The 26,823-nt window shown below is 45.6% G+C and overlaps 4 protein-coding genes across 5 annotated transcripts; all 4 read right to left on the bottom strand.

The window, feature by feature from the left end:
* Positions 1-4,413: 4,413 nt before the first annotated feature.
* Positions 4,414-6,356, bottom strand: LOC123050159 (uncharacterized). Its single transcript, XM_044472994.1, has 3 exons — positions 5,996-6,356; positions 5,623-5,849; positions 4,414-5,101 (listed from the first exon to the last, which is right to left on the bottom strand). The coding sequence occupies exons 1-3, from the start codon at positions 6,267-6,269 to the stop codon at positions 4,496-4,498; spliced, it is 1,107 nt and encodes a 368-aa protein (XP_044328929.1). The 5' UTR covers positions 6,270-6,356; the 3' UTR covers positions 4,414-4,495.
* Positions 6,357-12,777: 6,421 nt separating this feature from the next.
* Positions 12,778-13,410, bottom strand: LOC123050160 (putative invertase inhibitor). Its single transcript, XM_044472995.1, has one exon. The coding sequence runs from the start codon at positions 13,326-13,328 to the stop codon at positions 12,798-12,800; it is 531 nt and encodes a 176-aa protein (XP_044328930.1). The 5' UTR covers positions 13,329-13,410; the 3' UTR covers positions 12,778-12,797.
* Positions 13,411-14,076: 666 nt separating this feature from the next.
* Positions 14,077-17,078, bottom strand: LOC123050161 (uncharacterized). The gene is made up of 3 exons (XM_044472996.1): positions 16,719-17,078; positions 16,335-16,561; positions 14,077-14,723 (listed from the first exon to the last, which is right to left on the bottom strand). Exons 1-3 carry the CDS (start codon positions 16,984-16,986, stop codon positions 14,130-14,132), a joined length of 1,089 nt encoding a protein of 362 aa, XP_044328931.1. The 5' UTR covers positions 16,987-17,078; the 3' UTR covers positions 14,077-14,129.
* A 2,780-nt stretch (positions 17,079-19,858) lies between these two features.
* LOC123054699 (helicase-like transcription factor CHR28) lies at positions 19,859-26,607 on the bottom strand. 2 transcript variants are annotated; one of them, XM_044478529.1, is made up of 13 exons: positions 26,385-26,607; positions 25,429-25,851; positions 25,116-25,310; positions 24,833-25,014; positions 24,656-24,727; positions 24,490-24,564; positions 23,429-24,401; positions 22,469-22,599; positions 21,716-21,940; positions 21,572-21,613; positions 20,901-21,482; positions 20,571-20,780; positions 19,859-20,461 (listed from the first exon to the last, which is right to left on the bottom strand). In XM_044478529.1, exons 2-13 carry the CDS (start codon positions 25,763-25,765, stop codon positions 20,357-20,359), a joined length of 3,129 nt encoding a protein of 1,042 aa, XP_044334464.1. In that variant the 5' UTR covers positions 25,766-25,851; positions 26,385-26,607; the 3' UTR covers positions 19,859-20,356. The 2 variants fall into 2 exon arrangements, with proteins under 2 accessions (XP_044334464.1, XP_044334465.1); XM_044478530.1 differs by lacking the exon at positions 26,385-26,607 and adding an exon at positions 25,955-26,068.
* Between the last annotated feature and the right edge of the window lie 216 nt (positions 26,608-26,823).

The following is a 26,823-nucleotide window of genomic DNA, read 5'->3' on the forward strand; positions in this document are numbered from 1 at the left end:
GGATTCCGCGATTACAGATTGTTCAACCAAGCACTTCTTGCACGCCAAGCTTGGAGACTTATTGATAGGCAGGAGAGCCTTTGTGCTCGACTGTTAAAATCTCGTTATTACCAGGATGGTCATCTTGAGGACACGGTCTTTTCTGGTAATGCTTCCCCATCTTGGCAAGCCATAAGTTATGGACTAGAGCTCCTCAAAAAAGGCCTAGTCTGGAGAGTTGGCAATGGAGCAAGCATTCGTGTATGGAGAGACAATTGGATACCTAGACCCCACTCTTTCAAACCGGTCTCTCCAAGATGTAATTGCCGTATCCGCTATGTGTTCGAACTACTTAATGACAATGGATCGTGGAATATGAACTTGTTGCAGAATTACTTTTGGCCTTGTGATGTGGATGAAATCATTAAAATTAGAGCGCCTCCAAGGCATGAGGAGGATACAATTGCATGGGGACCAGGGAGGTTTGGACAATTCTCAGTGAAGTTGGCGTATGAGTTTGCTTTTGATGAAGCCAACAGAGAATCTCAACCTGCGTCTAGCACTAATCCGGAGGGCTGCCGGGCTGTCTGGAACTTGATATGGAAAACGGATATCTCCCCAACAGTCAAAAACTTTGCTTGGAGAGTGGTCTCAGACTCCCTTCCTACTTGGGTTAATAAGCACAAGAGGACCTTGGAAATCACCAACATATGCCCAGTGTGTGGCGTGGAACCAGAAGACAACTTCCATCCGTTATGTCGCTGCCCTAGAGCACGGGAATTATGGATGTATATGTCGGAAGTTTCGAACCTTCCATCGGTGGATACTGTGGCGAATGTTGGGAAGGAATGGTTGTTCCAAGTGCACATCCACTACATGAAATAGAGAGGTCCATGCTTCTTATGACACTCTGGAGGTGTTGGTTCATACGTAATGAGATAGTGCACAACAAGATTCCGCCGCCTCTTGAAGTATCGAGGAGGTTCCTTGTTAGCTATCTGGAGTCGCTAATTGCTATTAAAATGAACACACATATGGATCCAGCGAAGGGGAAATCAATCATCTCTTATGACCACCCGTTACTTCAGGCTGATATATCGCCCTCACCGCACGTCCCCAAGTGGGATGCACCACCAGAGGGGTGGGTAAAGCTAAACACTGACGGATCTTTTGATGCTGGCAGGGCAGGAGCAGGTATGGTATTACGGGACCCGTTGGGAGGCTTAATCTTTTTAGCATGCAGAACACTTTACTCGCGTCGTGAAGCTTTGGAGGCAGAGTTGTGTGCTTGCATGGAAGGGTTATCTCCAGCGATCTAGCGAAGTGATCGTCCAGTGGCCATTGAGATGGATTCACTTGTTGCTATAAAGTTGATCCAAGGGCAAGAGAAAGATAGGTCTATTTATGCTTCATTAGTCAAAGAGATTAGATATCTCTTATCTCTCCATGAAAGTTGTATTACTCATGTAAACCGTACTCAAAATCAGGTTAGCGATAGTCTAGCAAATTTTGCTCGTACCGAGGGAAGAACCATGACTTGGATTGGCTCTGGACCCCCCGAGAGTGCTTGAGCTAGTCATCGCTGATTGTAACTCTTTGTTGGCTTGAGTAATACAATATTTCTACCCGCAAAAAAAACCATTCTCGGCCAAACCAAAAAAAATTGGCCCATTTTCCCGTACGTATCTGTCTTTTCTTTGTGTGTCACGTATGAAGCTATATTGTTATGAAATCTTCTTGAATGTGTTATACATGTATTTCTGTGTGTATAATTTTTTTCCTATTTTTTGCGCAATGAAAATATGGTATTTAAAAACCGGGATCATTGGAGCTCGTCCTCCATTGGCACTTTTTGAAGTTCCTAACCTCTAGTTACTTGAGTCTGTTTGGGATTGCCTTACTCCATCAAAATCAGTTTCATTCCATCAAATTCATTTCGAAGCAGTTTCACGTAAGAGTTGCAGCTTCATCATAGAGTAGTTTATACTATTTAGCTTCCAGCTACCTCTATCTTAAAAAATAAGAAAATTGTGGGTGAAAGGTCTACTGGGGCTGCGTGACGTGGTAAAAAAAGAAATGGTACCCTCTTACCGATGGTAGTGGTGGGTAATTTCCCCCCAACTCCTTAAAGACTTTTTGAACTAGAGTTTTTGGAGCACCACCACTCAAGAGCTTCATGAAAAACAAGGAGTTGCACCCCATATCCTAGTGTTTTTGTGGAGCAGGACATCACAAAACTACCCCATTTGGCTTGCGCTTTTGAGAGTAAAGCTGAATTTTAGTGAGCGGGGCATTTCCAAATAGGCTTAATATATTGTTTATGCGCTACAAAATCGGTCAAAACTTTGTCTTCACGAATCAAAACTAGTTAAAACAAAGGGCGGGAGTAAGTCTATCCATTATTTTATTGTGAAAAAGCCAATGGTCATATATTAAAGTCAACCCTTATAAGCACTGGCGAAGCACGCCCAAACATTAAAAGAGCATAGGTAAAACTGGGCTTTTGAGAAAGAAAATATATGTGTTTCCTTCAGCTTGGTTTGCCTTGACCTGCCAGAGTAATTTTTTTGTAGTCCCGCCATTGCTTATAAGGACATCCTTACATGGTGTGCTACTTTTCTATGCAATGTTGGCAAATAGGCACATACCTACATGCCCTCAATGCCCAGTCCGTGGCATCGAAATGGAAGATATACATCACTGTTTATTCGCATGTCCATGTGTGAAGAAGGTTTGAAAGGAACTGGGACTGAAGAATGTCATTGCTCAAGCAGTTCTGTTGGATAGGTCGGGTTCTGCTACGATGGTTCGTAAAGGAAAAGATGCTCGATTGCCAGTGGAAGATGTGTTGATCCTGGAGCTCGCCACGGTTGTCGCCAGGTACATCTGGTGATAGGGACGAACACACAAGTGAAGTTGTCCAAGGACTAGAGCACACTGCGGTGACGATCAAGGTACTTGTAGTGAACTTCTTTAAGGCACCGAGCTCGAAGATCATCCGAAGAAGGCTAATCATATGTGGCAGAAACCTTTGCATGGATGTATGAAAGTGAATGTTAATGCTTCATTCAACGTAGAAAACGTGACAGGTGCTATTGGTGCGGTTATTAGAGACGAGTGGGGGGGGGGCATTTTGTTGTGGCGGCAAACTGGTTTATACCACATGTCGCAGAGGCTACAACGGAAGAGACTCTCGCACTACGAAATGGCATGGTCTTGGCAGTTCACCTAGCTAGGATGCGGGAAGGTGGAAGTTAAAGCATATTGTTTGCCAGTCGTTGACGCGATCAATGATGTGGTGAACTATTTGGAACCTGATGTGGCAGTATATGTTGAGAGCTGTCAGTTGGCCAAGAACTTTGGAACCTTATATTTTCTTTCATTGTTTTCAAGAAGCAAGTGGAGTCATATTGCCTAGAAAACTTAGCTATTAGATCTAGAGTGTTCAAAGTGTGGGTCGTTGCTATGTTGGACTTTATTTAATCATCTATTGCAAACAATTAATTACCCATTTTATGAATATAAAGTTCTATACCCCTAAAAAAGTCGACCAACTTGATGCCGTCTCTAGACCTCTGAAACACCATCGAAGCCATGGGAATTTTGTTGACGCAGCGGTGGGAAGTCACATGTCGGAGCTAGAAGATGTCGACGATAACGATATGGAAGACAGACTGTCGTCCCAGAGAAGTAGACGATGTAGTGGGTTGGACGATCATCCAAATCCGACCAGACAGATCGGGGAGACATAACCTCAAACTCCTCGAGGGCATCGAGGCTGGTCGGAGAAGGAGTCAGAGGACCAAGACATGAAGTTGCATCGTCCACTTCGCCGGAAGACACCTTCGGAGACAACATACATAACATGAAGACCCAATCAGATCCATCACTCCAAAAGAGAAGGACGATCGATCGGCCTTCCCCTACAATGCCGGTGAGGTGGACCAAGAGTCGATGAAACCTTATTTTTTGAACTGCACAATGCAACTACTGTCGAGGAATGAAACTCTAATTAAAGAGACCTTATCTGGGGTCCCTATCCTCTCTCGCCATGAGTGTGGCAGACAGAGGTGAGGGGACACATGGCCTTGTCGACGGACAGCGGAGGAGCCCTGGTGGCCAGGGCTTCCGGGGATGGAAGCGGCTTTTTTGTTTTGTTCAAAAAATTGGGATTCATCGAACCCAGTCCATCAATTTGACTAACAAATTTTTATACATTATGATTCACAATTCATTTAGTAAATGTTCACGTATTTCGAGGCTTAACTTAGACCATCAATTTGACTAATAAAATGTGTGTTACGAGCCGCCATTATATAATCTAAAAGTTATAATTTGAATAGATCGTAGGCATCCAAACGGATCAGGGATATTTGCTCATGTTACAATTTGAGATTGTATTACTATGATATGAGTTATGAGTGACACATAAGATAATCCACCTTATTTGATTAATTACTCTTATGTGACTATGTTTTTTGATGTGGTTAGGCCCAAACAAACCCACTAGCATATGTCACCGGTTCACAACAAGGGACCAGGCGACAGTAACTTCTATCCTAGAGAACCCAACATCACACACACCCTTGCTTCTACCTGACCTTCTAGGGGCAAACAACACTTCACCATTGGCAACCGAACCAGCCTCGAGATCACCATCACCAAGCCATGCGTCCACCAAAATCCTTAGCTCTCCGTTTTCTTCCACCGAAACAACACGACGCGTGAGCTCGATCGTGCCATTGCTCATAACAGTTATCGCTCCGTCCCGAGAATCGAGCAATACCATGTCCCTGTCATCAAGGTTGGAGATACGCACAGCGAAACGTCCATGATATCGTGTGGGCCAGGATCCCTCGGTGACTCGGATTGTCATGGTAGCCTCCACCGTTTGTTCAAGGTGTCCGACCGTCAACACCACCGTGCTCAGCTGAGAAGAGCATGTGTAGCAGCGAACTCCTTGGCGATGTTCACCAGGAGTGTAGTAGTTCTTGTCGACAAAAAAGCTCAAGAGCTTATCTTGAGACGGGGATTCGCCCTTCACTTTTAGTTCAACATCATAGTCAACAACCCTAACTTTCACGATGGCGCGGCTAGGACCGGTCAACAACAGAGAGGCATCCTGCATGGGATGATGTTGGAAAATTGATTAAATTGGGCCACATGTCAATAAGAGAACAAAGCTTGGAAATTCAGTAAAATTTTACTGCAAAGTTGTGCTACAGTACGAACGGGATGTGTGCCGGTCTGCAAAATTGCTCTCATTTACTTCATAAAATTTTCAAATCCTCAAACCCTTGCTGGTTGTGCGTGTAGTCTAATGATGTGCATGGATAAATCAGTTACTAGGAAAAGTCTAGCAAATTCATCTTTCAGCTATGCAGATCTTAATTCCATTCTTCATGTTTGCACGGGCTCAACTAGCTATCTTGGATTTCAATTCAAATGAAAATATCACATATCGACGGCATAGGTAACTGTGACAGGCTCATAGAATTTGGATAACTGCAGTCGAATTAACCTATGAATACAACAGCGAAACCATGCCATAAAACCTGCCAGTATCCCATGCGGCCATGCCTATGCAAGTAACTGATGATACGCCATGGATCAGGCAAAATAGCATCAATGGCACACGCGTACCTCTGCGGTGAGTGTCTGGCAATTGTCTCTGGTGCGGTTGAAGAGGAGGTTGCGGTTGTGGTCCGCTGAATCCCGGACGGCGACGACGCCGTACACATCCAGCGGCCATTCCAGGCCATCGCTTAGTTCCGTCACCTTCACCGAGAAGACGACCACAGCGTCAGCGCAGCCGACACGGTTAATGGGCGGCGGCGGCTCGTCGGTGTATCGCATCGGTGGTATAGACGCTGCACGCAGCACAATCAAGATTCAGTTTAGTGATCCATCCATGATCTGACGATCAATCGTTGCATTAAAACCTCGCCCTGTTTGGAATCGGAGGAACAATGAGAAATAGGAATCGGCTGACGGGAACGGTGGAGATCTTGCTTACTTGCGTCCTCGTAGGATTCGCGACCACGACGGTACCTCCACTCCCATCTCTCGCGGTACTGCGCCGCCACTAAGGCCATCAGGTCCACTGGTTCCTCCTCCTCCGGCCTGGCCACCCGCTTGCGGCGCTTCTCCTCGTTCGCCTCCGGCAGCAGGCGGCGCTTCCCCGTCCACTTCTCCTCGCCTCGGTTCTCCCTCGCAGCCTTGCGCTCCGTGCGGTTCATCATCCTCGGCGGCGCCTTCCGTTCTTCGTGGCTGTCTGCCTCCGCCTCCATCTACGCCGCCAGCGTCGGAGAAGATGCAACAGTTAGGATCCGGTGGAGAGGGAGAGGGCCTCTTTCGGTCCAAGGCGAGTCCTCCTACTCAACGCCTATAAGCACTGAATAATGAGCAAACGGCCACGAGAGCTACTTGGGCTGCGACCCATTCACTTCCGCGTTTCTTTTCCTTGAGAGTAAGCGACCCCTCAAAAATAAAAGAGTAAGCGTGCCGTGCGCTGTACATGAATATCCTTTTTATTTCAGACATAAAATTTATTTGTAATAGATTTAAGAATATTGGTATTAAAAATGAGAAACTACATTAGAGAAAAGGACAAAAATCATGTAATGTATCAAAAAATGTTCACCAATTTTTAAAAACGCTCTTTGAAAAAATGATGACGCAATTTAAAGAAATTCTCACAGATTTTCTTTTAAAAATAATTTCTAAAAAACTGTGATTCTAAGAAATGTTCAATTTAATGTTGTTCATGAATTTAAAACTATTCACAAAATTTTAACATATTCATGATTTTAAAAGTATTTGATTTTTCTCATGTATTTTTAAAATATTTTCGTCACATTATAAAATAGTTCATCTTAAAAAGGGAAAACATAGAAAAGAAAAATGATAAATAGATAAGGAAAATAAAAACATGACATGAAACTGTTAAAAAGAAAATAGGTAGAAGAACTGGAGAAAAAATCAACGAAAACCACATCGTATGAACCATACATGACTCACTACTCGATATTCATGAGGATGCATATCTCACACTACTACTCATGATCTAACCTACAGGTCTAAGAGCATCTCCAGTAGATGATGTAGATGTATAAATAATAACTTTTTACTTCACTTAGGCCCAAAAATTAAGCTTCAATAGATGATGTAGATTTAATTAATCAATAATTAAGGGGTAATCCTCTCTGTAACAAACTACATGCAAGGTGCCAACATGGTCACCATCACGGTGGTTCCCTTCATGATCGGACGCGTCCCTTATTTGTGTGTTCCAACTAGACATGGGCATTCTCTGGGCCAGGACGGGTTCGGGCCGGGCTTCACAAAGCCCGACTAACAAAATCCCAAGCCCGGGCCCGACACGGCCCGCAGCCCGGCAAAATCCCTAATTTTGCATTTAAAAAATAATAAATCACATATTTCGGGGATAAATAATACAACATTGCACCCATTCTTTATTTAAAATCCCTATAATACATGTTTGCCGGGCTTTTCCTGGGATTTGGGCTGAGCTACGGGCTGGAAATCAAGGCGGCCTGGACGCCGGGCTTCTGGTGGGGCCGGGCCACCCATGCCCAGGTTTAGTTCCAACTGTATAAATGTCTTGATCATCCATAGAATAGATTGGTTCAATCATTCATTCACTTCGACTCACAACAGTTTCTAGTGTATCGCTTGTTTCCGGTGTATACAAGACATGTGCAAACATCATGGTTGGAGCTCCAACTAGAATACTTCATCACATATACTTATGCTAAAAGCACCTTCCTTATGTATACCATGCATCGTGGAAAGCACAAAATACCAATAGCCTAGTGCTATCATAAATTTTGATACCCAACATTTGTTAGAATATGCCCTAGAGGCAATAATAGTGTATTATTATATTTCCATATTTATAATTAAAAGTTTATATTCTATGGTGTAACAGCTATGATTCTGGAATGTGCGATTCAATGGAAAAATCATATGCACGTGTGGAATGATAAACGGTAAAATCGGATTCCTAGTCTCGCCTTTAAGACTAGCTCAAGTGTTGTTTATAATCACGTTTTCCGGATCTTGAGATATCGTTAAGTGTAACAATAGTCTCAAAACAACGTTGAGAATATGATGTTCAAAGAACGATCATATTGAATTGATCCAAACTTGTTTGTTATACTTTGAGATGGTATTGTCACAAGTCAATTGTTATAACACAGAGAGTTAGCGTGTGGTTTAGTTACTTAGATCATGAGAGTATCATAGTCATTTTTTACCGTACGATGAACTTTGGGGTTGCTCAAACGTCATATGTTTGGCCATCACATTCTTCTTCTGCCAAATGCACTTATTTGTTTGCCGAGCGAATCGGGATCATCACAACTAGACTCACCCTTCCCATGTAAATCATTTGAAAAAAATCAGCATCACACTCAGAAAATCGGTTGCCCCTTGCTCCTCATGGACCAACTTCAGGTAGTCAGAATCAATGCATGAGCTGGTTTGGTTTGGCCCCACTTTAGTCACCTAAATATTTGACAAAACCATATAAGATGCATCTCTAGATAACAAAAGGGTAAACAATTCTGTTGTTCCACAATGAAAATCCAGAATCTTTTTTATATCTTAACTGAAACCCAACTCTTTCTGCGGTCAATGAACAATGTCTCAAAGAGCAAACATCCATGGAATGTCAAACGTGCGCATGTAAATGGAGAATGCATTCTGCCCAAACACAACCAAAATATTTCGAGTTTATCTAAAAAAAGTCAAATTTGACAAAAAGAAGGTAATTCCACTATTCCAAAAGACAATAATTAGATACGGAGTACAATCTTAACCATGGACAATGGTTGAACACAATATTCTCTAAACCGGTAAATAATCTGGCAAATGTAGTTTTCCAAACAAATGATAGAAGAAGACTCTCCCTCGCGGCCACACAAACACAATTGTAGAATATTACACAGCCATATCGAGCAACTCCGTAATGTACAATTGTACATGCCTTGACTTCAATCCAAGGGAAAGTCCAAGGGAAAATCAGCAATGGAGAATAAAGAAGCTGAACACCATGCCACAAATTAAAGAGGAACTCAGCGAGGAAGAGATCACAACGGAAGAACGATGATCCATGGTGGCAGCGGCAACATGAATAGGAGACCTGGAGAAAGGCGCTGCAAGGACTGTTGCTAGTGGGCTTTGTTTAGGGCGTCCCTGTCATGGTTCCACCCGATGAACAACTGAGGTAGGGGATAAAGATGGAGTTATGGAGGAGGCGCTCGTGGGCAGAGGAAAAGGCAAAGTTTCTATTGGAATTGAAATGATGGGACGCTGTGTGGGGGAGGGGAGGCGAGTAGACATCGGTGAAGAAGGCGACACAGCCGTATCGTGGGTTCGAGGAAGAGGAGCTAGTCTTCAGTCGGTGGTTTAGCCAACGGAAAAAATATTGTTTTTAGGGATGGAAGGTTGGGCTTCGGTTGTTTGTTTTTTCCTTTATTAACTACTCTCCGACCGATTATTCTTCAGCGAGGAAAGCGCTTGGAAGAGATAGTAACTAGTTGGAGAGGGCCCATGACCGATGTGCTGTTTGGAACTGAAACGCTGATGTGACATGCATGATGATGTGGAGTGTGTGCATGTTGAAAAAATACTTGTAGTGGAAATAAACTATTTAGGTATTATAGATATGGTTCTAGTCTAGCTCTCATTTTACGTCATTACTCCACCATCCCCCCCCCCCCCCCCCCCCAATCTCAGTCAGTATACATTCATTCACACACATACGCATCAAGTTGTTAGTGATCATGGAATAATTGGGCGAAAATATCTACACTGGTTACGCTGACTGTTCATACAACGTACTAGTGAAGGATAACGGATCTTTAGGATCAGCAAAAAGTATAGTTGGAATCTACAGAATACATGAAGATAGGGTGCATGGTACATTCATCATACATAATCCTGTTTGTTTTTTTCCTGTGCACCACAAGAAAAACTTGGTGGAACCTTCCTGATCAAATTCAAGGCGTACCGACATATTCGGATCAACAGACTTCATATCTTCTAAAAGTTGACAGTCATGTCCATGTCATGCGTTATTGCATCTTGGGCTATCCTTGAGCAAAGATACCTTAAGCTCCGGTTATGGAGCGGTGCGCCGGTCTGATCTCCACATGTTGCATTGATAATATTGTGTACCTTACTTGCATGAAAGCGTCGTACTAATGATTTCGCTTAACTAAAAGAAAAGTTGGCTTGCAAAACAGTCACTAAATTTTATCTTGATGGTACCTGTAATCTGAGTTTGTGGCCTTATATAAGAGAATAGAGGAAGTATCATATATTATTCGTATCAGCTCAAGAAATGATCATCGAAAAATGTTGGGAGGTCCAGTAAAAGATTAAACGAATATTAGTAATTTGACAAATATGCTATCCGGTTTACATGTGCGTATGTATTTTACGAACCTTTTGGCGCTTAATCAAAATGGGCAAGAAAAATAAAGCTCAATCTGTGAGGATGTAACAGAGCTAAAAGTGGAAGAAGACAGATTGCAATTAGTATAATGATATTTCTTTCCTTTTATTGTCTCACTTTAAGATGTAATCATTTAGTTCCTTATTTATGTAAAGTGCAAAGTGTATATTGACCTTGTAAAGGAATTAATAGATTCTTACCTTCCAAGAGGTAAGACACATTCGACCCATTGGATTGGGAAAAATTGATGGCTCATATTAACTTGGACCATCTTAAATTTGCTCATCACGAAATGGGGCAACCAGAAGTATGTAGTTCACCGAAAATAGGCTTTTGCCCCGCTTTATATATAAAGCAATGATCAACAGCACCCGTTACAAACGCACACCCTCACAACACCACGCGCACACACACCAAGGTAGGATACATAAGCGTTGAGTGCAGCAACACCAACCCAAGCACTACACAAAGAGGAGTCGCATATGGCGAACCGTACGCTCCAAGGCGGTGCCTTCAGGAAGGGGACGACACCGGAGCGCCGCCACCGCCCGATCCGAGGATCAGAGTTTCCCTGGAGCAACACGACGAGCAATGAGAGCCACGACGACGCCTTCAAGAAGGGAACTAGTTTTGCCGCCGCCGGCCCGTCCGAAGATAGAGCAGGTTTTCACCCCGACCACCACTCACCGCCACCGAACACCACACCCCGGCTACCACGCCGCCCACACGGCCGTGGCAACCGAGCAGCACCAAGCCACGGGCTCTTCCCATGAGCACCGCAGAACCACCACCAGGGCCGCCGCCTCGGCATCCAAGACCTTGACACCACCTCACCCGAGATCCGCCGCTAGCCCAACTAAAGAACCATGGGCGCCCCCCAGTGCCGAGTCCCAATAGGCCGGCCAAACTTGGCCTCCATCGACCCGTTCTATGGCACGGGGCGCGAGATGAGCTCGGTCCTGCCGCCGGGCGCGAGACAAGCATGATCCTACTGTCAGGCGCGAGACGAGCTCGGTCCTGTTGCCGGACGTGAGACGAGCTCGGTCCTGCTGCCGGGCGCGAGACGAGCTCGGTCCTGCTGCCGGGCGCGAGACAAGGTCAGTCCTGCTGCCGGGCGCGAGACGAGCTCGGTCCTGCTGCAGGGTGCGAGACGAGTGATGGACTGCAGCGGGGAGGACCATCCCTTCGAAGAAGATAGCGGACGGACGCCGCGAAGATGGCTCAAAGGTCAAACCATGCCCCCTACAAACGAACTGACGCCAGAAATCCAGCCGCCGCCGCAGACAACCTGCCGAGCCGCCGTGGTGCCGGCGCGACAAATGGAAGCCTCCACCAGAGGGCTGAGCCGCCTCGCCGCCACCACCCACAGCCGGAGCAGCAGCCACGCCGGGCCAGTGCCCCAACCCACAGCCGGAGCAGCAGCCACGCAGGGCCAGTGCCCCAACCCATGCCACCCACCGAAAAACGCCAGATCAGGCCGGCACGCACCGCCACCAAGCCGATGTTGCGCCGGTCCCCTCACTGTCAGCAGCCGCCGGGACGCGCCGCCTGCCGCCCTCACCGCACGAGCCCCATCGCGCCAGATCCGCCGCCACGACTGGGCCCCGCGCAACCCACCACCAGCCGTGCTGTCGGCCACGCGACCACCACCCAGCGCCGCCAGCACGCCAGGCGATGTCGCGCCGCGGTGCCCACGCCGTGCCCCCAGCCGAAGAGAAGGGCCCGCGCCGCTCCTATGCACGCGGGGAACCAGAAGGCCCCGCCGCCGCCGGCCCGGGCGAGCTTTGCCCGGCCAGGCCCTCTGGCGGCGGCGGGGGAAGAGGAGGGAGGAGAGGGGACTTGGGGGAGGCCCTCCCCGCCGCCGCGCGGGAGGGAGAGGGTGGGTCGAGGGAGCCTAGGTCGCAGGAGCAGTTTTTCCTCCGCGTTGAAATCTACTGAACCTGCATTTCGTGCATATCAGCTGGTAACGCCGTCCATCTCCCCATCTGGATTTTCCATGACAAATTCCGAAACCATTCTCCCAAGCGAATAGGTTATACTGTTCGTACAATTCTCCCCCAAACCCTGACCCAACGAACTGACCAATTGAGCGACGACCACAGCCCCGTCGCACCAGGACGTTTCAATCCCTGGGAGCTTAGTACTATCGTCTAGACTGATGTGTGAATATCCCGATGAGGCCATGATCACCGCGATCACACGCAGATTGTGCGACGTTCACTAAGTTATTGCTATTTTAAAAAAATCACCACATGACAATTCCATGAGAAAACTCCGACCCAGATGGCCAGATGAACGGATGAACTGAGAAACAATTCGCTTCTAATCAAGCTACTTATAACGAGTGCACTATATCGAGCACGATGTAGACCTCCTTGGTGAACTCGGAGTCCTCCTTAACGAGCGGCGACTCCACGCCCATCTCCCCGAACCCGGTCTCGCAGGTGCGGGGGGCGCCCAACGCGCCGTCGACGTACGCCGCCGCGTCCGCTTTGCCTCGCGGTGAGCCCGCCGCGACGCCTTTAGCCGCGCCATCGAGCTCGTCCACGGCCAGCGAGTACAACTGGTCGCAGTCGCGGAGGGCCATCTGGATGCGCTTGTCCTTCTCCGAGGCCATGAGGGGGTGGATGCGCTTGACGATGCTGTTGGCCGCCGCTCCGGCGAGCTTCGACGCGATGACGGCCAGGCCGCGCTTGTCGGCGGTGGCGCTGTCCTTGCTGGCCTGGAAGAACTTGATGCAGTAGTCGTAGCCGATGCCGGGGTGGCCGGCGGCGAAGGATTTGCACGTGTCCTCTAAGACGGAGGCTCTGGACGAGGCGATGAGGAAGAGGAGGACGAGGCAGGGGAGAGATCGTGAAGGCCCCATGGTTTTCGATGTTTGCGTTGGTAGCAACCGGCCGGGATTGTGTGTACAGTAGATGGTATATATGCACAAGGCCGTCTCGAGATAAATGGGAGGAAAATGGCAGGCATTGATTTCTTGCTATAATCGTTTTTGGAGGGTTTGATTTCTTGCAATAAATAAGAGCATAATTTATTTACTTCCAGAGATATACGGGAATGATGCTTCCCTTCCTATCAGACTAGTCCACGATCGACCATCCGATAAGCTGTGCGCTGGTCGTCCGATTGGCTAGTGATTAAACTCGCGCGCGTGATTTCTGGATTCAAACCGGTAATTGATTCGTGTACGTGCATGGCCATACGTAATTCCTCTTTTTGCGGGGATGGGCCATGTGTCCACGATGCTCGCTTCTTCTGACACGCTTGATGCTGCAAGAGAATAGTACAAATGGGGATTATGTTTCAGGCCTTGCCAATTCCACTCAACATCAATGCTTTGTACAACCTTTTCTTCTGTATAAAGTGCATCTCACTTTGCTAAGATTTAGACCTGCCTATTGCATGCATGAGAATGTCCCATAGCTCAAACTCGTCGTCCGGTATCCTAGCTCGACAAAACTCACTTACCGTTTGCTCCAAAATTTCCTGCTTTTCAAATAGACCCTTAGCTAGTTTCCAGAGATGTATTCTCTACAACATTCATAGCAAAGTAACAACAGTACACCTTTTTTTTGTTGCGGGGAACAACAGTACACGTTTAAGGTCACAAATTAGATAATAACACATAAACAACGCCACATATGCCAAACTGATTTACTGCATGTCACCAGTTCAAAAGAAGCGACCAAGCAACAGTGAATCGCATCTTACAAAACCCAACATCACAAATATCCTCACTTCTACCTGCTTTTCTAGGTACAAATCTTACTTGATATTTCACAGCCTTGTCATCACCTTGCCAGACATCCACACCAAGTGTCAGCTCTCCATCCGCTTCGACAGAAACAACACGTCGTGAAAACTCAATTGCCCCATCGTTCGTAACAGGTACCATGCCATCCTGAGAATCAAGTAGCACCATCTCCAGATCATGGAGACTGGCCATGCGTGCAGCAAATCGCCCGTGATGGCCAGTTGGCCAGGATCCCTCAACAACTTGCACGGCGATAGTAGCCTCCACTGTCTTTGCAAGATGGCCAACCGTCACCTCCACTGTGCTTAGCTTAGAAGAGTAGGTGTGGCAATGAACTCCTTGGCGGTGATCACCAGGAAGATAGTACTTGTCCTCGATGACTAGAAGGCTCGAGAGTTTATCTTCAGACGGCGTGTCACCCTTCACTTTTAGTTCAACCTCGTAGTTGACAGGATCAACGATCACAACAGCACGACTTGGACCGGTCAACAATAGAGAGGCATCCTGCATTATGATGTTTCAAAGTACTCAAATTTGGCTTTCTAGTGGATAAGATAACCAAACATGAAAATTCAGTCAAATGACACTTGCGTCATTGTTCTATAGTGAGAATGAAGACATTTAACATGAATTGTACTGATCATCATCCCTATGGAACAATAAAGTATCTCAGATGCCTATCGTTATTAATCAGACAGGACATAGCAAGCAACTAGAAACTAGATTGAAAGCGACAAATAACACCATCCAGGATCTAATCTGTCTTAGAATTTGGAAGGAACCAAAACAAATCTGATAACAAAAATCATACCATCCAGGGATCTAATCTCTGTTAGAACTTAGAAGGAACAAAAACGAATCTGATAGAAAAATAAAGAGGGCTGTCTCTTTTTACATAGGACGTTTAGTTGCAAAAACATTCACATGATTGAGATACTGGGAATTTCGGCATGTTTGCCTCATGCGCTACAAATACAAAAAATGTTACGTTTGGTTACAAAAAGGCTACACTTGTTGTATTTGCAAAAAAGGCTACAAATACAACTAGGGCATGCCCAAAAGGGCTGGTAGGCTGGGGGTGAGGTCTGATTGCAACAACACTAGTTGCCTCTTATTTGAAAACATAGCTACACTTGTGTCTGGTTACGCCTCACTCCATACACCCAATTTTTCTATATGGTACATATTGCATACCACAACAAAACATATATTTTCTGCAGTCTGCATGAAAAGGAATAAAATAGGCAGGCACAAATAATTCTGGTAGCTATTGATTATAGACTTGGATCTTTTATCACTAGTTTAAGAAAGAAAAGATCCACCTATGCGCTTGAAATGTATCAGAAATAAGCTGATTTCTGAACTATACTTCTTGCTTGATTGTTTCTAGTGTACCCCTTGTTTCCGGTGTATATAGGACATGTTCAAAACATCATGACTCGAACTCAAACTACAATGCTTCATCATAGATACTTAATACTAAAAGAACCTTCCTTATGTATGTCATTTGTACCATACAGCATTGTAATTCCAGTAAATTAAAAAAAATCCAAAAATACCATGCATCATGGAAAGCACAAATACCAGCAGCCTAGTGCTGTCATAACTTTTGATCAAGCACCGTACATGTAGTGCTTGGTTAGTTCAGTTATTATCAACATCTATCATACTAAGTCACTGTATACAGCATTGCTGGATGAGCATAGACTAATGTAGTACTTGGTTAGTCCCATTACTATCACACCTAATTTTTTCCTTTCAGATATGCATATATCATTTCCATTCTCTTCCATGCATGTTTGCACAGGCTCAGCTATCTGTGATATTCCATTCAACCAAAAATACTGTATTTTGAACAACAAAAGTAATTATAACTAGTAGGGAGTAAGAGAGTTTGGTCATCATGTGAAAGATACCGATTTCAAAGAAGTTCGTGAGTTGATCTAACCGCGGTGTCTAGAATTGGTAGTTGAAATATCTTATGAATCACCAACAAAAATATGCACACTCTATAGCAAATTAGCAGTGACCGGTCATAAGCATATATAGCATGCCTATGTGTGTGGAGATTAGATAGCATCAAGTAAGAATTCATCTACAAAGACATGCACATACCCCTGAGGTGAGCCTCTGGCAATTGTCTCTGGTGCGGTTGAAGAGGAGGTTGCGATTGCGGTCAATTGAATCCCGCGCGGCAACGATGCCGTAAACATCGAGCGGCCAATCCAGGCTATTAGCTAACTGTGTCACCTTCACCGAGAAGATGACCACGGCATTAGCATAACCGACACCGGCAAAGGGCGGTGGCGGCTCGTCGGTGTACCGCATTGGCTTTATGGACGCTGCACAATCAAAATTCAGGTTAGCAATTCGTCCATGATTTGATGATAAATCCTAGTCATATGCGGAATCGAAGAAGAAGAAGAAGAAGAAGAAGAAGAAGAAGAGGGATCGAGATGGCTTGGATCAGAGGAGTGAGGATCGGAGACGGATGCTTACTGGCTTCCTCGTAGGAGCCGCATAAGCGGGAGAAGGTCGAAATCCAGTTGTCGCGGTACCGCATCGCCACGACGGCCTCCTCATCCTCACGTTCGGCCGCGTCCGCCGCCGCCTCTGCGGCCACCTGCGCCCGGCGTTGCTCCTCGGTCGCCTCCAGCAGCAGGCGGCGCTTCCTCGTCCACTTGTCCTCGCGGTTCCCCCTCGAGGCTCTCCACTGCCTGCGGTTCATCCGCGGCGGCGCCTTCGCTTCTTCTGCCTCCGCCTCCATCTACGCCGGCGTCGGAAAAGCAGGTCGGGTGGGGCGGCGGAGTCGGGGTAGTTTTTTTTTATTTTTTGGTGCACGGCGGAAAGGATAGGGCCAGAAGCGCTGGTCCGATAAACTCTTCGATAGCCGTAAATTAGCCCATTAAATTCGCTGATCAGGTCAACGGGCCTGCGGCCCAAGTAGCGTCAAGGAAGTCCAAACATGAAAGGCCTTGAAAATCAATAGCCCAACTTCTTCGAAATCACTAATTGAGAAGTACTCTTTCCAAAGAACACTTTCACCACCACATGTTACGACAAATGGCGCGCTGCATGTGTCACTTGTCGCAACCCGAAAGTTTTTCCTTTTTTCGTAGATTTATTTATTTAGAATGTTTTCTCTTAAATCGTGCGTCCAAATCTTGTACTGTTTTCACTGTTGGATTCCTCGGGTTGAGATCTTTAAAACTAGATCCCATATTGATAGGTTTTGACGATTTTTTTCATGAAACAAAAAAACCGTGTTTCTTGCCTAAGGAGAAAAAAACATGTTTTTTCGTTTCGCGGACCAGATCAACGGGCCTAAGGCCCAAGTGGAGTTGCCAAAAACTGACATCCTGTAAAATAGAAAAGCTCCGACTATATTTAAACAAAAAACAGAAATACTGACCATCAGCAGCCAACTAGTCGTCAAAAACAAAATAATCAACCAGTACTCCAAGTTACGGAGTGTTTGGACGCAAAGTATATGTAAAAAACTACAGTTTAAACCTTAAAATACCACAGTTTGTGAAAACCATACTATTTTCCAGTATTTGCAAAATTATGATACGTTTGAAACATGCATTATTTACCAGAGTATTTCAGTTAGGCATAACTACTTGTTCTTCGGAGAAAGAATGTAAAACCTTGATGATATATAGTGCAAACGGAGAAAACTAGACCAATAGGGGGGAGAGGCCCCTGCGGCTTTTTAATTAAGGAGGAGAATATGAGACAACAAAGTTCTAGCCGAGGCTCGAACCCGTGTCGGCCGTGAGACGCCAACCCGCAACAGCTCGATTTTGGGTGTCACGATGACAAGGCTAGGCTAAATCGGATGTTGTTGGTATCCTACACAACGTGAGCCAACGCTGTCAGCCGCTGATACAACAAAATGTGTACATATACATTTATACACTAATAAGCACGATATAGATTGGCCAAAATAGATGAAGAGGTTGAGAGGATACCAAACGTTCCTCTCTCAGCTTTTAAAAAAGGGGTCAGAAGTAGTTTAAAATATTTTGAGGTGTCTGGATAAAAGAAATACCCTAGTCTTATAAACCAAACGAGGCCTAACCATGTGAAAATCAATGATAGTTTGCCTTAATCTCTTTCTACTGGATGTGAGAGAAGGGTATCAGAAACCATGGCTAAGTTTGGGCTCCAGCCAAGTTTGCTCGCATGAAAAAACACCCACTCTCGGGGCATCTCTAGCCAGACCCCTTATATCGCGACCTTTAAAAGTGCGTTTAAAGTTCGCGGCATGCCTCGCATACAAACCAAAAACAGCTGCGGCAGAACAGAAACTTTAAAATAAACCTGTAAATTTTGAAATCAAAACTTCACGCGAGAAATCAAACTACTCCAGTAGAACTACTAGCGTTCATAGTTACTTGATCATCATACAAAAGTCATACATAGTCGATTTTTTACAAACTAGATCGGAGGAGCAACGGCCACCCTAACCCTAATGCCAAAATTTGGCTCAGCGGGGCCATCCGGGTGCGGCGGCGGAGGAGCTCAATCCTCGTCGTTGGAGCCGAGGTCGATGTAGATGTCGTCATGCGCATTGGCTTCGCGGTGCCGTGACATGCTACCAAGTTGTCGTCGAACCCCTGTGTCTTCGCGAGCCCCTACTCGAGGAGGACTTTGTCGAGATCGGCTTCCCGTCGACGGCGCTGCTCCGCCTCCTCCTCCTCCTCCTCCTGCGCACTGCGCAAGAGGATGGCGGCCTCGAAGGCGTCCGCCTCCGCCGGGGGGAGGAAATCCTCCGGCCCGACGACGCCACCGTCCCACCGCTCCGGCTCCCTCTTCACCGCGCGGAGCGGTGGGAGCTCCTCCAGCTCTTTTTCACCGACGTGAGCGCCATACGGGAGCTCGATGCACCGGTGGAGGAGGTGCCCGCGCCGGAGGACAGTAGCACCTGCCTACGGTCATACTCCTCCGTCTCGCAGCGGAGGAGTGACGGCGGCGGCTAAAGGCCTTGGTTGAGCTACCTCCGGGCGCTCCGTTTCCTCGCGGCGTCGGCGGCGACGCACCGCTTCCGCTCGGGGTCGTCGCCACCGCGGGCGCTGCGGCCCGTCCTGCGCCACATGGTGGAGTTGGGCAGCGGATTGGAGTCGCCGACGGCGAGAAATCGAGAGGGGAAAGGAGAGATTGCGGCGGCGCGGGGATAGGGTTAGGCCCCGTATATCAGCCGCGAACCCTTAGTTTTCTGCGCGAGGGGGGCAGTTTCCTGGCCACTATAAAAGACCGGGGCGCGTATACAGGCTTTGGTCTGGCCCAAAAGACGGGCCAAACCCTAGTCGCCAGAATTTTACCGGCCGCGCGGTTTTAAGGGGTCTGCTAAAAATGATCTCAAGACACATCGACCCTTGAAAATGTTCACCTCATTGACACATTCTCCCAGAGACTCGGATCCAGGGTTCCCCAATCATGGCCAAGAGACCCGCGATGGCCCGGAAGTACGAGGGAGTGAGTGGCCGCCGCCTTGATTGCCTCTTGTAGAGCTAACCCTATGAAAATGTTCCCTGGGGATTCTCGTTCTCTCATTTTATGATTTAAGAGTTCAACATCTTATGAGTTTTCAAAATCCATAATAAAAAGTGCAGCATCATAGCAACAAATACAGATGATCCAACAAATACAGATCCACAATAAAAACTGCAGACCATTATCTCAGGAGTTTCGAGACACAAGTTTATGTGTATCATCATAGTTCTCAAGTTCGACTAAAGGTACGCCAATAACATCATGTTTTCTAGGGTAGAAAGAGTATGTACATATGGGAGCATCCAAATCAAACGAATTATCATGCCCACATGGGAAGAGACACAGGTTTCTTATCTAGATATTCGAGACTTCTAACGTCAGCAGGCCCACAATAGTCCTAAGAACATGGGCGTAAGATAGTCCTAAGAGCAGGCCCACAATAGACTTCTAACGTCAGCAGGCCCACGGGCGTAAGATAATTACATGAGCCAACAGGGCCCACAATAACACCGCTGCAAAACTTGGTCAAGGCATCAGAACATGGCGGTGACCCGCAGAATAGTCCTAAGGTGCTCCAAAAAATCTGTGCAAAAAGAGCTTTGCACGATTGTTGACACCAAAGGCCTGCGATCAGCTCCCTATACGTTGAAGAGATATCCGAGATCTTCCACGGTGAGCCGAGTTGCGATGCCACCCGTTTTCTCGTCGCCAAATGCAGATGCCACCATCTCCCTCTTTTTCGCCTGGCAACAGAAACATGCACATTTTGTCACAACAAAAAACAGGGGGAAAAAATATGAAGGGGGCAATACACACAAGCAGAGTGCCAACAAGTTCGGACAAAGTTATTACCTGCAGAGCTAAGATGCGATCTTCAACCGTGCCATTGACTGTGAAACGAGTGACAGTCACAGGACGGGTCTGCCCGATTCTGTGTGCTCTATCAACCGCTTGGTCCTCGGCGTAAGGGTTCCACCAGGGATCGAGCATGATCACATGGCTAGCAGCTATCATGTTTAGACCAAGATTACCAGCCTTCAGTGACATGAGCATCACTCTTACCTGAATATAAGGAACAAGAACAGTTTTTTCTGATTATTTGTTGTTTGAATGGTGGAGATGAATTATTAATTCCTAAATGGTAAATGTAATAACGCTGAAAAAGAAAGGAGTAGAACGTACCTCTGGGTCAGCCTTAAACTCTTGCACTGCTTCTTCTCTATCGTCAAGGGACATTGACCCATCAAGCCTTCTGAAGTTTATGAAATTGCTATTCAGTGAAAGCTCCAGGACGTTCAGCATACCAGTCCACTGGGAGAAGACTATTGCCTTAGGAGTATCACTATCAGTAGGACCATGTGTGTTGAAGATTGATTTAAGCGTGTCAACGGCAGCCTTGATCTTCGATGAGATGTAACTGGCTTCGCAAATCGAGGATGATTCATCTGCTGCTGCAGAACTATCTGCTCCTGATGCTGCTGCAGAACTATCTGCTCCTGCTGCTGCTGCTGCTGCTGCCGATGATGCTGATGCTGATGCTGCAGAACTATCTCCTACTGCTACTGCTGCTGCAGAACTAGTTATTACATATGACTCCAACTCATCAGAGATACAGAGCCTTAATACTGGGCGTGAAAAAAGCAATTCAGAACTTAATTTCTGTTTGCAAACAGGGCAGACTTCCTCTTCACTTAAGCTCTCTTGTGCACATTCATAGCAGAAAATATGGCAGCATGTTGTTATAACAGCATTCTCAGGTGGTTCCTGCAAAATGAGGGAACAGACTAAATTATTCTATACTCATTAAAATAGTTGTGAAAGAACAAATACTTCAGCTAAATAAAAACAATAACCTTTGGTCCTGTGCGAGAGTCCATGTAGTTCTTTCTCTGCTCCTGCAAACAAATGAATATTTCAGAGGCAAGGTAACAATTTTTAGACATACAAATGTTGACTAAATTTTACACGTACAAATGTTAAGTGACCAAGCTGCTTACCGCACATATCATACAAATTGGTCGCCGTACCTCCAGCTTTTCGAGCAAATTCATCACTATTTCCCTAGGAAGTTGTTTTGCCATTTCTATGGAAGCCCGGTCAGTATAATTTGCTTGATTGTCATCCTTCAGAAGATAAGGGTGATCACAAGCTTGCCGAAGCCGCAGCAGCAATACAAGAATGTTTGCATAGTTTTGTTTTATTGTTCCAGCAGCAGCAAATTCCTGCGGTATAAACAGGAAATATATGAGCATCACAAACAAAAGGATTTTTTGTGGGGAAAAAATAAAAATGGTATAAATTATTAAGAGCATTGAATGTTAAATTCAGACTGCTAAACATAATAGCTATAATGTTAAGGCAAATATTTTGATTATGTTCAGGAAAAGAAAATAGCGAAGGCATCGAACAATCCCTCTGAGCCCAATACAGCTTAAAAAGCTCATCAGATCAAAAGGTTCTATCAGATAATATAAGACAACCGGGATAGCAAATAGTTTGGGAAGTATCGATAGACAATATATAATCATGCTATTCTAAGAGATATTCTTGAAACCCACAACTGTTGTGATAACTCAAAACTGAGCTGTTTTTCGACTTCAACGAGTGCACAGGAGATACTGCTTTTGAGATTAGACAACATTAATGCATCACAATTGCCAAAAGTTTAGATATGATCTAAACACAACATCCAACTGAGTGACCAAGGATATAAAAACTGAATAAAATTAAGTTTGTAAACTTGAACCTACCTTGAACTTTTCCCGAGAACCTTCTTCAAGAGCCAAATAGAAATACCGTTCCTCTTGTGTGAAATTTATTTTCTTCAGCTCAATTGTCTTTGGAGGTACTTTTATGATAGGTTCTCCATCAAGTAGTGTTTCTAATGGAAACAGTTTGTAAGTGAATCAATCCCAGAATATCACAACCAATGAAGAACCAAGTTACAGTTATGCGCACTTTAAGACACAAAACATGATGGAACTGCTTTCCGAGTAAAGGAAGTAACATACGCAAACATCATCTAAATAAAATCAAAAGGTGCTTACTGTCTAGATAGTTCCCTATATTTTTGTACTTTGTTCCCCCTCCTTCAGTTTCTAGTTTTGTTATGTATTTCATGGCTGGTGGAATGAGAGTAAATTATGCTAATAAATATACATATGAAAAAAATGCATTTTCCAAGACAAAGGTGATAATTTTTTTTCGAGAAAACGCAAAGCGATTTTGCGTTTCATTGCATTGAAAAGGTGGGAAAGTACATGCCTCCTAGGAGGTTATATTTACAGGGTCCTAGCTCCTCCGATCAGTGGACATCCCAGGAGGCCAAAGGTGATAAATTCATGTTGCCATATATAGAATGTAAGTCAAATACGTATACATCTACAGATGATATAAAATTAATATCAATAGTTATCATGGTTGTGAGTATTATGTTAGAGTTCATTCTATAGGCAAAGGCGTGTGGATTTTACGCCTTTACGGCATATACTCCCTCCGTTCCTAAATATTTGTCTTTCTAGAGATTTCAACAAGTGACTACATACGGAGCAAAATGAGTGAATCTATACTCTAAAATATGTCTATATACATCCGTATATGGTAATCCATTTGAAATCTCTAAAAAGACAAATATTTAGGAACGGAGGGAGTAGTAGATAACAAACAATTGCAGATAGATATAGACAAACTGTCAAAGAATTTTGTTTCACCTTTTGTGCGCCGCAACAGAATTATCTTCAAGACAGTTTGAAGTTTCTTATACCCCTGACTTGAGCCTCTAGATATTGGACCCTTTATCATCGAGCGGAACAAACTAAATGAAGAATATGGCTCATATTTTAAAAAGCGGAAATAACTGTACAGGTCGTCAATTGTATTTTGCATAGGTGTACCCGATAAGCACCATCTCCTTTTTGCTTTCAGTCCACAACAGGCTCTAGCAGATTTAGTCCGGTGATTTTTTATTGTTTGAGCTTCATCCAGCACAACTCTAAACCATCGCACCCTGGCAAGTGGACCACCATCCAGGTCAGCGGTTGAACTGTTAACCTTCTTTTTCTTTATTGCCTTTTTCTTGGTCTGTTTTGTCAGTTTTCTTTTACGAGCAGCAAAATCTGGACATAACCCATACTTTTCATCGTGATTTGGCTCCATATCGTCATCAGAGTCTTGTTTGGGCACTTCTTGGCCTACAATAGTATATGTGGTGACAACAACATCATATTTTGCCAACTCAGTTGGTTTTGAAGTCCTTGAACCTCCATGATAAACCAAAACAGATAATCTGGAACTTTCAGCAACCTTGGCTTTGATCTCACTAGCCCACTGCTTAAGAATGCTAGCCGGGCAAACCACCAGTGTTCCTGCAGATGGTCTAGTAGCAGACCTGGAGGTTGATGCAGAGGATGGTAGATTCACTCGGCCCTTCTTCTTGGGCTCAACTTTAACAGTCTTCGCCATTCTATTAAAAGCACTCCCCGACGAACTAGCACAGAGCTCATGATCAAGCCTATCTGAGGGTTCACCCTTGGGTTTGTTCTTGTCCATTGCCATCACTATATCATCATCATCAAGATCTAATGGCACAGAATTTTTATTGTCGGAATCAGCAGACATGAAGTTAGACTGTTGAGTCCTCTCCTTTTGTATTAGGGCAATTGTTGATATTGTCTTCCCAAGACCCTACATCATGGGAAATTATCTGGCGCTAAGAAAGGAGAAGTGGTAAAATAATAACAGCAAGTGCAATAAGCTAGGAAATGAAAATAACCTGATCATCTGCCAAAATTCCACCTGGACAATGCGAACTATTCTCCTTGGAGAGCATCCAAGCTAATGCTATTCTCTGTCAAACATACAAGAACATAGCAGTGAACAGGATATCCAGAGTAAACATACCAATAACAACAGCTGAGGTTTTGGAAGATAAAGTTTACCTGGTGCTTAAGGAGTGATATGGACAAAACACCTTCAGGCAGATCTTCTTCCTTTGTTTCCTGACTGATATGCTGCACAAAAGTTTTGTTTACAATCCATGTTAATTAGAATCCGATCAAAGTTACCAGGCAATTAAAGCATATATGATCTCCACAGTGACTTGTAAAATTATATACCTGTAGGGCTTCTTCATATATAGCTCTCTCATCACAACCAAGAGGCCTTTTTTCTGCGTTTGGTTGGCCTTGCGTGCCAAAGCCATTGGAAACTTCAGGGTCATTATTAACTGGATTAAAGGAAGGCATTGATGGAGGAAACATCCTCTGTGAATGCAGGCCTTCATAAGTGTAGACATCATCTGACAATTACGAATGGCGAAAAAGCATCTTAATTAATCACAGTTTGCACCAGCATGAATATTTTTGTTCAAACTAAATGAATAAGGTACATATTACACACCGCTATCGCTATCAGTTTTGACGTTCTGGCTGGTACCAAAAGGTAGTTTCCAATCCATTGACGATGTAGATGAAAACATCCCAGTTCCACCATCAGCATAATTAAACCTTGCAGTAAGATCCTCTTCATCACTCAAACTTGGATGACTGGTTGGAAATGATGGAGGCGGAGCCGAATACATATAGACATCATCATCTGACAAGTTTGAGCAGTGAAGAAACATTAATCTTGCTACTAGTCACAGGCTGCAGCGGTGCCCTTTTAAAAACTGTTAATTGTCAGAGTTAACCAAGGATAAATGCAGTGTACTCACCATCATCAATTTCCTGCTTGGTTTTACCGTACGAGGAATCATATAGCATCAGCGAAGAACTTGAGAGAGGATAGATCCTGTGTGATGAACCAGCCGGAGATCTATAAGAGCATGAAGCGGGATTGCTACTGAACCAATCATCATCATCCAAGGTGATTGGCTGTTCTGCATTATTCTTGGCAAACGGCGTGTTGAGTAAAAGAAGAGAGGAGTCAGCGCCGTCAATAGGAACAAGACTGTCTTTTCTGTCCTCTGAGCACAGATGAGTGATGGCTTTGCCTTTTGAACACAGTTTAACATCGTCCTCACTATCTGAACACAGGTCAATAATCTCCATGTTGGTGGCGAACTTGTGACTACGCAAACTTGTCAGCTATCTTGTGCAACGGTCAGAGGGCTCTTGTCGATTGAAGTGTCTAAATCCTGCAAGAAGCCAATCACAGGTTAGCTGGCAATAATAACACCTAAATACTAGTACTAACAAATGTGAGCAATATAAACATGTGCAAGAAGCAGGTGGATAAACCTCTCCAACAACAACGCGTTCTAAAGCCACGACGGTGACAGGAATCGCAGTCGCAAATTCAACAAAGACCTACACTGAAACCTTGACTGTTTATTTTTTCAAACCAAAGGCATGACAGGAACAGGGAAGTGTCATCAGACAAGCAACGTCTGAAACTAATTTAAAGAAACGATGGAGCAATCGAGAGAACCGAGTCGCGCACAAATCTACGGGATGCACAATCCTAGTCGGTCTCGCCCACGATCACCGAGAGCTCCCCCGGCCGCCGGCGCGACCGATTCCCAGCGCCCGACCTAGGCGAAATCGGATAAAGGCCGCGGATTCAATACCGCTCTATATACGGACCAACTCCAATCAAACCCTTCCATCGAAAAGAATTCAAAAACGCATCAGAACCCCATTCCGTCAGAATCAAGATTCAAAAACTCACCCCAAGAAAGCGACGGCGGGGAGAGGCCAGGCCGGAGCCCGCGCCGGGCCGCCCCGTGGACCGGGCCGCGCGGGCGGCGGGCGGAGGTCGCCGGAGGCGCGGCGGGGGGCCGGGGAGGAGGGGCCAACGGAAACCTGGCGAGCTACGCCAATCGGATCGTGGGCGAGGGGATTTAGGAGGGGCGGGCGGGCGGTTCGTTGGTGGCGGCGGGCGGCGGGCCAGGCAGACGGACCGAGCGGGGGTGGGGCGCGGCCTGGGACTTAACGGGCGATGGTCGTGGTCGTCGCCCCCCTCGGGTCCCTGTCTGGTGGGGCCGGTAAGTGGGGGCCCGCGTGTCGGCGGGCACTCGTGGAGCGGGAAAGGGAACGTTCGGATTGGCTGCGAGGTTTGGATTTTGGAAAGACTGAGGAGGATATCGGGGGGCTTGTGGCGGAAGGAA

Source organism: Triticum aestivum, chromosome 2D (assembly GCF_018294505.1).
Source record: "Triticum aestivum cultivar Chinese Spring chromosome 2D, IWGSC CS RefSeq v2.1, whole genome shotgun sequence".
Lineage (NCBI taxonomy): Eukaryota > Viridiplantae > Streptophyta > Magnoliopsida > Poales > Poaceae > Triticum > Triticum aestivum.